This window comes from Coenobita brevimanus, chromosome 52 (assembly GCF_032717465.1).
Source record: "Coenobita brevimanus isolate Jiangsu-jjx chromosome 52, ASM3271746v2, whole genome shotgun sequence".
NCBI classification, from domain to species: Eukaryota; Metazoa; Arthropoda; class Malacostraca; order Decapoda; family Coenobitidae; genus Coenobita; species Coenobita brevimanus.
The window spans coordinates 10,962,112-10,977,020 of NC_137005.1; the positions used below are offsets into that span (position 1 = coordinate 10,962,112).

A 14,909-nucleotide genomic window follows, 5' to 3' on the forward strand; every position below is an offset into this window, starting at 1 on the left:
AACAGCAGCTGCTTCAGATTCCACTCTCCTTCATCAACATTTACCAGACTCAGACCACCTAAAACGCTTGCATTCACCTCCCTTACAACACCATCCATGTAAATATTAAGCAACCATGGCGACATCACACATCCCTGTCGCAGCCCCACTCTCACGGGAAACCAATCACTCACAGCATTTCCTACTCTTACACACGCTCTACTATTTACATAAAAACTTTTCACCCCTTTTAGTAACCTACCATCAAGTCCATACAATCTTAAAACAGTCCACAAAGATACAAGTTACTTTTTATAATGTCTCTATGATTACCGAAAGCTTTCCATCCAATTGTTATGCGCCTTTTAATTTCGCTATCATTAACATTCCTTAATTATAGTATCTGCCCCAAGTAACTGTACTCCTTGACTTCAAGAATTTCTACACTTATTCTAATGACGCCCTTTGGTGTTTGTGGATTAAACATTATCCGATAAATTACCAATATGCCGGGATTTGAACCCGGGACTCTCAGGTGAGAGCCAGGCAGCATACCACTACACCACGACCAGGTAAAAGTTAACTCACGTTGTCACAATCTTGTAACCAACGTCCCTCCGCCCCCACTGTGGGCATGAAGAGGATGAGTTAACCCCCTGGCACTCGGGCAAGTAGATGCTTTTAATCTATCCCAAGCACTTACGGCAAGTCAGAATGAAGAGAGAAACCTGTACTGTACACAAGAAAAATCGATCCCGAGACTCTCAGGTGAGAGCCAGGCAGCATACCACGACCAGGTAAAAGTTAACTCACGTTGTCACAGTCTTGTAACCAACGTAATTTATCAGATGATGGTAATTTATCGGATTATTTTTCCTGTGTACAGTACAGGTTTCTCCCTTCATTCTGACTTGCCATAAGTGCTTGGGATAGGTTAAAAGCATCTACTTGCCCGAATGCCAGGGGGTTAATTCATCCTCTTGATGCCCACAGTGGGGGGGGGGAGGGACGTTGGTTACAAGATTGTGACAATGTAAGTCAACTTTTACCTGGTCATGGTGTAGTGATATGGTGCTTGGCTCTCGCCTGAGAGTCCCGGGTTCGATTCCCGGTATCTTGGTAATTTTTGATGTAGTTGGTTTCTGTGTGTGTGTGTGTGTGTGTGTGTGTGTTCTTTATGTATTATAAGTGGGCTTTAACAATATTTTTCTTCATATTATTTTCACTGTAATTACCATTACAAGCAAATATGATCCAAAATCCATCGTCACTTCACTCATAAAATCGGACGCTAGATAGCAAGGAGCCAGTATGATTAAAAAGAGCGTCTCTGGATGACAGATAAAGCGAGTCCCGTCACGATGTTTATACGCTTATTATTTTTTTTTTTTTAAGACTTTTCTTTACATTCTTGGTTGATAAACCTTTTTTTCTTCATCCTAGACTGCTCCTACATTTATTAATAATCATCATGGGTGGGCGAAAATAATTGGAATATGTTTGTATGAGGAATGATTAGTAAAGAAGTAGATTCTGTATCTTCCCCACGCAGGCAGTTGAATGCAAACGTTCGGAAAATGTGGACGCAAAAGTAGTCCAGGGTAATAAGGCGAAATTGGGCTGAGAGGAAGTGGAGTAAGACTTAGTGGTTGTTGCTGCTGAGTAACCCTGGTCTGTCTGGCCGAGCAGATCCATCAACTGTAGGCAAGCAACTGCCCCAGCAGGGCCATCTGTACAGTGAACTGATGTTCCCTTGCAGCAGGCAACGCCTTGCCACAACGAGGGGCAAGAAGAAATGATGGACGCCTGTTCCACATCTCGTCACCTAGTTAATAGGTGCATCATAGTACAGGCCCAACATCACCCCATTATTTGGTTATATGGTTAGCATCCACCGTGATCATAGGTTTCCGGGGTAACAGAAAACCATTAGGCTTGTCACTCTATGTAAACCCACCGGAAGGACAAAACTAAAAATCAACGGTGGCAGAAACAATGTGGAAACAGGAAATTGTGAGGACATTGACAGAAAAATAATGATAAAGGTGAAGGAAGAAGTAGGCAGCACTACATGAAGTGAGTGGATGATGGTCGCCACCACTTACCACCAGGACTTAGTAAGATGAAGTGAAATGTAAGGAGATTGAGTTGGTGCAGGTAAGTGGGGTGGGTGGAGTGAAGAAAGAGGGTAAGATGAGAGTAAGGAGTCTTGAGGTCGTGAAGCATAACTTAGCAGCGCCAGGCTCAATCATAATTAATGAGCCTAAATGACGCTAATTTTGGCCAAGGCACGCAGAGCTGGCTGGCAGGCTGGAAGGTGGGTATGGGGTTTGGGACTGGGATAGTTAGGTGGGCAGGTAGTTAGGGAGCAGATGGGTAGGAAGGGTGAATATGGAAATGATTAGGCGGGTAAGAAGGTGGGTTTAATTTTAAGTTGGCGACAGTGCAGGGAAATGAGTAGAGAGGGAGATAAGGATGAATAAGTGGATAGGTAGGTTAAGGCAATATGGCAGAAAAGTAGGTAGTAGGCACTGTTGGCCTGATAGGCTGGTCGGTAGTTGCGTCGGGTGGTAAAGCAGGATAATGAATGTTAGCAAGAGAATAGAGTAGGTAGCCGTGATGCTAAGAAAGTAAGTAGGTAATCAAGTGGACTTGATAGGCGGATAGATAGGGAAGTATGAACCTGTAAAGGTGGGTAAGTAAGAGGTAAGCAAATAGGTAAGGGGTTGATAGATGGGTAGGGGTAAGTTAATGAATAGGGAAAAAAGTGGGTAGAGAGGTAGGTGAATGGGGAATAGAGTAGGTAGGTAGATATGACGTTAGGAGGGTAGAGGGCAAGTACAGTGTGGGTTACTTAGGAGGATGGATGGGTAGAAGTGGGTAGCTAGGTGAGTAGGCAATGAAGCACATCATCAGAGAGTTAGCAAGGTGGATAGGTCGATAGAGGGTAGGCAATTGGGAAGGGGGGCGGACTGAGTAGTAGGGAGAAATAAACCTGTGATCAAGGGTTAGAATGTTAGACTAACGGAGAAGGCAGGTGTGCAAGGCAGGTAGTGTACTTTCCCTCCTCTGTTGTTGAAATGTCTCTATGATATCTTCCCTATATCTTGAGTGTTCTCTCTTCTGTTCTTGCCACACCATCTTACCAGCTCTGATCTCCACTTTCCCTTCAGTTCAACTATTCTCTGACAAGTTACCATTCCCTCCATTCCCCTCCTGTCCCCTCACAACTCCCAGCTCTTCGTTTCCCCTCCCTTTACCCCCACACCCTTCCCGCTCTATCCCCAACTTTCTTCTGCCCTTTCCTCTTTCAAAGCTGTTCTCTTCTTAGCTCATCCAATCTTTTCCCAGCCCTTCTCAACACTCCTTCAATTTCTTCCTGTACATTCCTCTCCCCCTACCTCCTCCCCCACCCGTCTTGTAATATTCCATCTGATTTCCCTTTTTGTTCTTCTTCCCAGTTTTTCCTTTCCTTCCATTCCCTCCTTCCTTTTATCATTTTCTTGCATCACTCCTTACCTTCTCTCCCTCCCCAACTTCTCTGCCTTCTTCCTATCATTTATTATCTTTCTCCTCTCCCCTTCTCTCACTTTCTCTTCCCATGATTTTATCCCCACCACCAACTCTCCTCGTTCCTTCATCCGCCAACTCACCCTTCCTCATCCGCTTTCTTTTACGGTTCCCCACTCCGCACAGCTTGTGAATGTGGAGGAGCATGTTAATATTATCTTTACATACACAAGGGGAAAACTGCTGGAAGCATAGGAGACATCAGTGCATTTAGTTACGTTCCACTTACCACTAGTTTACCTGATCTTTACCTTCTATAGTACAGCTCGCCGTCTCATCTCTTTCCTCCCTCTTTTTAACTCCTATCCCTCTCTCCTCTCTTTAACTTTCCTCTCTCTATACCTCTACTTCCCATTCCTGCCCTCGAAATCCATTTCCTCTTCCGTTTCTCCTTTCTTAAACTCCACTCTATCTTTCCCTCCTCCATAACCAGATAATTCTCTCTCTCTCTCTCTCTCTTTCTCCCCTCCCAGCCCACAGTTAAGCCACTCCCTCCTACGGTCTTACCTTCCATACTTGCCCACTCCGTAACACCTTGTGCTTGTACATGCAGCGTGTTAATGGTCGGAGTATAGTAAATTACTCACACACTAGGGGCCATCGGTGCCATATCAAGATCCAGCAACTCCTATGTACTACTTCCTTTTTGTCTGATGTAGAAAAATAATCCCCTGATTTTTTTGTTCTTTCATTCTAGGTTTACCATGTTCAGTAAGCAACACACACACACACACACACACACACACACACATATATATATATATATATATATATATATATATATATATATATATTCTATTTTCTATTCTATTCTATATACCTAGGCTGCTTCCCCCAAGGAAAGGGAGGTAGCCGAGACAGGACGACACACTCCCCATTTACTCATCCATTCAAACACATTCATTCGCATCTTAGCCCCAAAGGGGAGAACGGACAGATCCTCACCGCACCACACCGCACAAGGGTCAACTGCACAATGCAATCAGTGACATCCGCAGCAGGGCCCGACAGCAGAACTGATTTACCCCTGCCACATCATAACAGACCCATCCCCTTACCCGCAGGGCCCAACAGCAGAACTGATTTACCACTGCCACATCATAACAGACCCATCCCCTTACCCGCACCTGACCTGACTAGCTGATCAGACCAAATGCGGGAGAATATCCCCTCAGGGCTGCGTCATCACTTATTCATTCACAGTTTCTCTTCATTTATTTCTGTCATGCACAGCCACTCTTCCTTGCTCAACAGACATCCCTCTCACATCCAACGCTCTCTTCACACTGTCCATCCATCCTATTCGTGGTCTTCCTCTCACCCTTACACCTCTCACATCAGATCTAGTTATCTTTTTCACCAATCGCTCATTATCCATTCTCTCCATATGCCCAAACCATCGCAACACCCTCTGCTCAACTCTACCAGCCATCTCCCGAACAACTCCAGTTCTCCTTCGCACTTCATCATTTCGCACCCAATCCATATGCGTCACTCCACACATACTCCTCAGACACCTCATCTCCATTACATTCAAACTTTTCCTCTCTGCTACACCCAAATTCGATGTTTCAGCCCCATATAACGCAGTCGGTACCACAACACCCTCATACAGCCTTCTCTTTACATCCATTCTAAGCGAACGACATTTAAACACTTTTTTCATTCCTCCCAGCACCTTTCCTACTTCATTTATTCTAAACTTCACTTCTGCATCTATTCTTCCATCCACAGCAACATGTGACCCTAGATATTTAAAACAATCTACCTCCTCAAGCAACTCACCATTCAAAACTATATTCACCCCCCTACCATCTATCAACCTCGTACACTTCATCACTTTACTCTTATTCTCATTTACTTTCAATTTCCTCCTTTCACACACCCTTCCAAACTCCTCTACCAACTGTCTCAATCTCTCCTCTGAATCAGTCACCAGTGCAGTATCATCTGCAAACAGCAGCTGCTTCAGATTCCACTCTCCACCGTCAACATTCACCAGACTCAGACCTCCACCTAAAACTCTTGCATTCATCTCCCTTACAACACCATCCATGTAAATATTAAACAACCAAGGCGACATCACAGATCCCTGTCGCAGCCCCACTCTCACGGGAAACCAATCACTCACAGCATTTCCCACTCTTACACACGCTCTACTATTTACATAAAAACTTTTCACCCCTTTTAGTAACCTAGCATCAAGTCCATACAAACTTAAAACAGTCCACAAAGCCTCCCTATCAATTCTATCATACGCTTTCTCTAAATCCATAAATGCCCAAAACACATCCTTGCCTTTCACTAAATACTTTTCACACACTTGTCTCACAGCAAACACCTGATCAACGCATCCCCTCCCTCTCCTAAAGCCACACTGCTCATCACCAATCACTCCCTCTGTACCCTCTCCAACTCTCATAATTAACACTCTACCATACACCTTACCTACAACACTCAACAGACTTATACCCCTAAACCTAGTACATTCATACTTATCACCCTTGCCTTTATACAACGGGACCACACAAGCACTTGCCCAGTCAATTGGCACCATACCTTTCTCAAAGCACACATTCAACGATCTTACCAACCAGTCAACAATAGTCACTCCACCACCCTTCAGGCATTCCACAGCACACCCATCGATACCTGCGGCTTTCACTGTTTTCATCTCCTTTACTGCCTTCTCCACTTCCTCCTTCGTGATCAAAGAATCATTCAACTCTCCCAACACATTTATTCCTTGCACCCTTCCATCCGCCACAATCTCAGCCACCCTTTCCTCCTCTACATTTAACAATCTTTCAAAATACTCTGCCCATCTCTTCCTTACTGCATCCATCTCAATTAACATCCTTCCATCCTCTGCTTTTACTCGTTCTTCCTTCCCAGACTCTCCCTTTCGCACCCTTTTCACCTTCTTCCAAAACATTTTCTTATTCTGTTGAAAATTCTCTGTCAGCCGCCTACCCCACCTCTCATCTGCTGCCACTTTAGCATCACGCACAGCCCTTCTCACTCTATTCCTCTTTTCCTTATACCTTTCATATGACATCTCATCCTTCCTCTGCAGCCACACTTCATATGCACGTCTCTTCTCAGCCACAGCCATACTTACTTCCTCGGACCAGCATTCACTTCCTTTTCTTACACCACCACCTACACGTCTCACACCACACACCTCTTCTGCATGCCCCACTACAGCACTCTTAAACAACTGCCATTCATCCTCTACGCTGCCATTTTCCCGATCTTTCACTGCGTTCCACTCATCTTTCAATTTCTCCTGATACTCTATCTTTTTCTCTCTTATATCCAACTCACTCACTTTCAAAACCTCCCTGCCACACCTAACCCTCCAAGCTCTCACCCATCTCTTACCTACTCTTAACTTTCCCTCCACCAAGTAGTGGTCAGACATACCTCCACCCTCCCCTCTCAGAACTCTCACATCCAACAATCTTCCTATTACATTCCTAGACACAACCACAGTCCATGAAAGCTCTATCAACAACCCTTCCACCCTCCTGTCTCACCCATGTATACTTATAAATATCTTTCTTCTCAAACAGCGTATTCCCAATCACCATCTCTCGCTCAACACACATCGCTATCATTCGTTCCCCATTTTCATTTCTTCCACGCACACCATGCATACCAACTATGCCTTCAACTGCTACATTTCCCACTCTAGCATTCAGATCTCCCATCATTACCACATTCACATTCGCTCCAAAACTCTGCAGACACTCATCAACATCATTCCAGAAAGACTCCCTCTCTTGTTCATCCCTTTCACTACCAGGCCCATACATATATATATATATATATATATATATATATATATATATATATATATATATATATATATATATATATAGTATAATCTAGAGGTGAATCTAAAGGTGAATGTAGAGAAGAGTAAAGTTATTGTCATGGAGAGAAGTGAAGGCAGTGAATGTACAGTGAGGCTGGATGAGGAGGAAATGGAAAATGTGGGTGCGTGGAAGTACATGGGTAGTGTGATGAGTAAGGATGAAAGTTTAGAGGGTGAGGTGCTTCAAAGGGTGCAACAGGGAAGAAAGGTTGCTGGTTCTTTGAAAGCAGTGATAAGAAACAAAAAAGTGAGAATGGATGTGAAAAAGTTACTGCATGACAATATTGTGATACCAACTCTAACGTATGGAAGTGAAGCTTGGACCTTGTTTGAGGGGCACAAGTCAAGAGTGAGGGCAGTGGAAATGAGTTACTTGGGAGGGGCATGTGAACTCACATAGAGAGACAGATTGACAAATGAGGAAGTGAAGGATCGTTATGGTGTGGAATGGATATGATAGGAAATGTTAGGAGAAACACATTGAAGTGGTTTGGCCATGTGGAGAGGATGGAGAGTGAGAGACTGACGAGGAGAATGTAAGTGAGTGAGGTGGAGTGGGGGGAGAGGAAGGGGGAGGCCAAGGATGAGATGGAGGGATGGAGTGGGGAGGTATACCTGTATGAGAGAAGGGGGCTTGAGCTGGAAGCAAGGCAATGAAATGGCGGGGGACAGGTCGACATGGAGGCGATTTGTTTGTGGCCACTCCATAAGGGATTAAGGCGTCTGGCAATATATATATATATATATATATATATATATATATATATATATATATATATATATATATATATATATATATATATATATATATATATATATATATATATATATATACACAGGGTGTCAAAAAATGTACTCACTCTTTGACTGCCCAATACTCATACAATATATATACAGTATTTTTTTGTTTCAAGTGCAGCTAACGTGAAATACTGGCAGACGTACGACTAACGTTTGAAGAAAGAAAATTTGTCATAAAGTGCTACTGGAAGTATGAAAACGTCACGGAAGTGCAAAGACAATTTAGAAGACAATTGCACAGAGATGCACCTACGCGATGCACCATTGCTCGCATCAGAGATAAGTTTGAAGCACTTCCGTGCTTATATATATATATATATATATATATATATATATATATATATATATATATATATATATATATATATATATATATATATATATATATATATATATATATTTGTAATTGCATAAATATATTGTTGTGGGTATATCTTGCAGTGCACGCTTAACCTTTTATCAATCATCAAAAGGTGTAAGGTAAAGCTCATAGGAAAACTAACATACTTTACACTGTAAAATGCACAAAAAACAAACCAGGATTCTCATATCAAAAGGGAATTCATAAAGGCTAACAATACAAATATGAAAATGAGTTATTTCTCTTACCGAAGCAAATTACAATAAGTGGAAGCTACGTGCTCACAGCTTGAGGAAGCAGGAGAACTCGTTGGTGATATTATAAGCCACACCAGTATTATGCGGACAGGTGAACCAAAAAGGGGAAATGATGCTCAGTCCGTGTGTTTTATAATAAAAGTGAACAAGCATGTCTGCACATCTGTGTCTAGTGATACACTGTGTCTAGAGGGAAATGCTTCCCGAATGTGTCTAGTGATAAACTGTGTCAAACTGTGTCTCTCGCTATCTCCCCGCGCTTAAATAGTAGCTTACTTTGCCTCCCTAAATTTAACAAGCCAATGGTCTGTTTTAAGTATAATATCCAGTCTGTTACATACAAAGGAAGCTCAGCTACCAATTTCAAGCCAACACATCCTAACTCTTCGCCAAATAAAAGTCGTTTAGAAGGCGGAGCTGGTGAAAACACTCATTTGCTGCTCCTACACCGTATGTCCCACCCACTTCGGTCAAGGACTGGTCTCATGGAAAATATTTAATGTTGTTTTGCCCAGAAAGACAAAAACACAAACAATTATTCAGTGATATCTCTCAGCAGCTATATAAACAGTGGAAAATGGTAAGGTAATAATATCTCGAAGCCGGGCTGACAGAAGATATAAGGAAGGGTAGACTGGTAAATCTAGATCCTCGAAAATGATTTAGTGTTTTCTGCTATTCGTCTCATCTCCCAGTTTCTTCCACATTTATCCAATTCCACTCCGCACCATCTCCACTCCACTGGGCAACCACACCAGGAGACTCTACTAAAAAAAATATTTATTTTATGGGAGAAGCAACATATTACATATATAAAGAAACTCCCCCCCACCTCTCTCTCTCTCTCTCTCTCTCAGCCACGTATGATTGTTTTATATAATCATTTCTGCATCACTCGTTGCAGAGTGTAGGCAGCAGTATAATACTCTCATGAAAATCAGTCATGTTCAGTCATCATCATATGATTCAGAAATTATGATCGTAAACTGGAGGCTTGGCCGTACCTTCATAACCTCAGTTTTTATCGCTTCAGTCGGGTGACGTAATTTCTTTAGTCTTACTACCATCAGGCTATTGTATTCAACTTAGAGGAGACCTCTAGTAATGAGGGCGTTAATGAAGGCTGCAAGTTCATTTTCCAGTTCAGTTATAGGCAGATTTATACCTGTGATGATTTTATGACGTAATTTCTAACTCCTTCAGTTGGCAAAAACTTCTCCAATGCTGAATAATATTGTCTGCTGGTAGCAATAACAGTATATAAAACACGTCATCGAAATGAAGTGAATAACACACTCAGGATCCTTTGAGCCATTTCAGCTCAGTAAAATCATCTGCACTAAGCTAGAAAGTAATGCCAGAGTTGTCCCAACCACGTGAGGGGTCAATGTTACAAACCTGACTCCCAGGTTCTCACTACTTGCTGTCGGCTGAATAGACCTGTCTGCGGTTTGCTTCGGTAGAACCCAGAGATTGATTTACTGCTATGAAAGAGTTAATAATACTTGTATGGTCGTTACATTTCTTATCTCGTCTGAGGAGGATCGAAATGCTATGGTAACGATGCGGAAGCAGGAATGTCAAAACATGTATTAAATCACGCTGGAAGGGCTAGCCTTGGTTTTACCAGTTGTTATGTAACATCAACTTCAGTTTGAGGGCGATTAGTTCGTTATATTTTCGTTATCTTCTGTCTATTCTTATAGCATAGGAGAGACTTCATTAACCTGTCCTTGAAATGAGTAGAGTTCCCTGGAGGTGGCAAGAAAAACTGTATGAGAAATACCTTTGAGCAGGAGATCGGGTTTGAGAAAAGATGAAGAAAATATACTATACATACGAGTAAGTTTGTTTAGCTGCCACTGACTCGTATCATCTTCGACGAAGCTACGGCATACCTCTCTTCACGCTCCATTTGTTGAAATGATTGTGAACTCGTATATTTCGTGAGGTGTATGGTGGGACCAAGTCTGACCCACGTGAATATTTCCGATATTAGGCTTTTTTCTCTCAACAATGAAAATTTTCTCTACACACCTTCATCTATGATTTGTTTGGCATATTACACCATACCATCATGTGAGCATGCTTCTGATGTCGCCGTTGTCCACAGTACCAGAAAGCAAATAAATATAAAAAACTAATTAGTAAATATAAACAAGTATGCCAACATATATATATATATATATATATATATATATATCATCATCATCATCATATATATATATATATATATATATATATATATATATATATATATATATCATCATCATCATATATATATATATATATATATATATATATATATATATATATATATATATATATATATATCATCATCATCATATATATATATATATATATATCTATATATATCATCATCATCAGCCGTTTGAGTATCCACTGCAGGACCGGCCTATCCCGACCGAAGCCTAAGCCACTTGGTACAGCCAATGTATCTCTACCAAGTGGCTTAGGCTGTCTAGTAGAGATTGTATGCAAGGTAAGAAGTGCTTGTAAGTGTAATTGTAGTGTTGGAGTGGCTTTGGATGTGTTGTGTAGTCTGTGAACCAAGTGTAATCGGCCCGCGCAAGCCGACTGGGTGCAAGCATACTTTACAGTAAGCGACACTGGTTCAACCACATCACCCCTTGTGTCCGCCAGTGCAGTACGTGGCCGGGTGAACACTCCCAAAGTCTATTACCCTGGCAGGGAGCGAACCCTGGTCCACCCGTGTACGAAACGCACACTCTACCACTGTACCTCTGTACCACAGAGGCTCATATATATATATATATATAGATAGATAGATAGATAGATAGATGGATAGATCGATAGACAGATAAATATATATATATATATATATATATATATATATATATATATATATATATATATATATATATATAGATAGATAGATAGATAGATAGATCTGGAGAAGGACTTTGAAACGGTAACCCCTAAGTGACTAATGTGGAAAATGGAGCGCATAGGAGGACTGAAGGGGAACCTTTTGGAGTGGATGAGATACTTCATGAGAAACTGACAGATGAGGACAGTAATAGAGGACAGGATGTACTCCTTACAAGTGGAGTCCCGCAAGGCTCGGCATTCATGCACGTAATGTTACTGATTTACATAAACAATATTGTGGATGGAATCAACAGTTATGGAAGTCTGTTTGCAAAAGATGCAAAGTCCATGAGAGGAGTAGAAGTTTAAGAGGATTGTAAAATGCTACAGGCAGATCTGGACAGGATTAAGATCTAAGTTTGGTGACGGGTATGGGAAACGAAATTCAGTGCCAAAAAATGCAAGAAATTGGAAATGGGTAAAAGCAGTAAAAGTCCATCACTGAACTGCTCGATGGGAAAGGAACCAGTCACAAAAGCGAGAGAAGAACCTGGGTGTGTTGGTCCGGGATAATTTGTCTCCCGAAAAACACAGTAACAAAATTGTCAGAGAAACACATAAGATTATGACAAACAAAAGAGCAGCATTCCAAAACATGGATGAGGAGATGATGAAAAAATTGATAGTGGTTCTGATCCGACCCAGGTTAGAATATGCGGCAATGGTGTGGTCCCCACATTAAAAGTAAAATATAACGAAAATCGTGAGAATAAAAGAGGCAGCAGCCAAGATGGTCCCCAGCCTGGCAGATCTAGCACACACTGAAAGACTAGAAAAGCTGGGTCTGCCTTCCTTAGATGAAAGAAGAGAGAAGGGTGACATGATTGCAGTGTTCGTGGCCATGATGGGAGTTGACAAAATTGACAGAAATCTGTTTGTACGGAATGGGGGAGCAACAAGAGGACAAGGAAAGAAATTGAAAAAGACAAGTAACTTTAAGGATGTCAAGAAATACAGTTTTTCATACAGATGCTTTGACCTGTGGAACAGCCTGGACAGAGAGATCATCCTGTCCAAAAACATATATGAGCTTAAAGCAAAGTTTGACTGGGACACGGAGACGTGACACCAGGAGCATAGCTCCTTTCCTGAATATTGCAAGTAGGTAAATGCCACTAGGTAAATACATTCAGCTGGCTTGGACCAGGCCAGCTGACGAAGCAGACCATTTTTCTTTTATGTATATCTTGGGGAGACTCAGCTAGACGGCTAAAGATTCACCACTCAGTATGTATCATTTATAAGACAGCGTGAATTAGGGCAAGAACATTTTACAATACAGGGCATGCATTAAGTCCCAGATTTTGACAAAAAGGGCAATTTTCTATCCGTAATTTTGACTAAAAGGGTGCTTTTGATATGAAGAAGAAAAATCATTTTTTTGTGTCCACTTGGCATCACCACCATCCTTACTATCTTCAGCATCATCGTAATCATCCTAACCCTCTTTCCCAGCTAGGGACTGGATGAAGTAGGATCCAGAAGCAAGGAAAATAATGTATATATGTTTGATGATTATTAACTAATTGCTCAAACCTCCACTACAGTCCTCTTGTCTGAACTTGGCCCAGGTTTTAGTCCTACTGCATCTTCTTCCACGTTGCTTAGTGGCAAAATTAGGTAACGTTTGTACATCCTTCCCCCAAAACCTGTCTGTAGCTAGCATCATATTCTCTCTTGTTACGACCAAATATTCAAGGAGGAGGGATGGAAATTTTAGGCCAAGTGAAAGCAAAACGAGTATTGTAGCTTAAGTTCATATTTAGCTCCGTAAGAATCGATGAACTAAGCTAAAATTTTGATGTTTTGGGGCATTTTTTGATTTCATAAAAAAACTAGAGGGACACTCAGTGGAGCGTATCTCTCCGACAACGGCAACGTAATTTCCAAACCATTCATTGTAATGGGTTAGGTTTCCTCATCACCGACTAGGGTTTCACATTATTTTCCGGATCCAGAATCTGTAACACTATCCGGACGGGTCCCAGTAGTTAATCGATTGTTCCCTGGGGCATGGGCTATCTACCCTCGAAATTTGGCTCAAATCTCTCTTTTAGTTTTTGAGTAATCTTGGTAACAGACAAACAAACAAACAAACAAACAGGGGTGAAAACATACTTTTCTCGTCGGAGAGAACGAAACATATGGAGTTCCCGAACGTATGTAGCTAATCTAAAGAAACCGTGGAGAAAAGGGCAGTTAGGCTCTTCAGTTCCCGCACGTCCTTTACCTTTTATCATTGACAATCCCAGACATTACTCATTACCATAAAAGAAAACTCTTATCGTCAACTGTAAGAAAATTAGCTGGTAATATTGCAAAGAATGTGTCACTATGCAGGTGTCTGGATTCAGGAAATAAAATAGTTTGTCGTGCACAAACCTCATCACATGCTTGAAAAAGGCGCTGTTGGGGGATTGTTAGTTAAAGTTGGTGGGAAATAGACGCAACAGCAATCTGTTTTCTATACTCTATGAGTTTAACCTAATACCATTCGTTCCAGCCATTTGGTTATTAATTTTGGTGCTAATTAATATAACAAACTCTAATTAGGTTTACGGGAACTAATGAACCTAGATTCCGGCTCTTGTTAGTATGGATAATTAATTTAGCAAATATCGTTATGATACGGTCTGACGACGATATAAAATTAACTATAAACTTCAAATGTAGCCACGTCAACAAGTTAGATTATTGTTTTACCCGTGTACTGTACAGTACGTCATTTGTAAGTGGTACGTGGAACTATCAGTGTAGGCTACTACTTTTACCCTACCAGTAGTAATTACAGCTCTCTCTCTCTCTCTCTCTCTCTCTCTTACACACACACACACACACACACACACACACACACACACACACACACACACACACACACACACACACACACACACACACACACACACACACACACACTTTTGACGACTGGAGGTAATAATCAAGCTCCGTTGCTAACATCATCCAATATGAATGTGAAATCACCACACTTAGGCAAGCAGGTGTTGCAGTGTTTTGAAGTGTCGTTACGCGCAGTCAGACTGTCGTAATTAAAAGCATATTGCCGAGCTATACAGTTTTACTTTGGTTTTTGTTATCGTCTCTCGTTTTGCCAAATTATCTCTGTCGCTGTTTGTCGGTCTCTCATTTG

The 14,909-nt window shown here is 41.5% G+C and overlaps 1 protein-coding gene across 1 annotated transcript; it reads left to right on the forward strand.

The window, feature by feature from the left end:
• The first annotated feature begins 12,491 nt into the window (after positions 1 to 12,491).
• On the forward strand, positions 12,492 to 12,827 carry LOC145400487 (uncharacterized). Its single transcript, XM_080273012.1, has one exon. The coding sequence runs from the start codon at positions 12,492 to 12,494 to the stop codon at positions 12,825 to 12,827; it is 336 nt and encodes a 111-aa protein (XP_080129138.1).
• Positions 12,828 to 14,909: the final 2,082 nt, after the last annotated feature.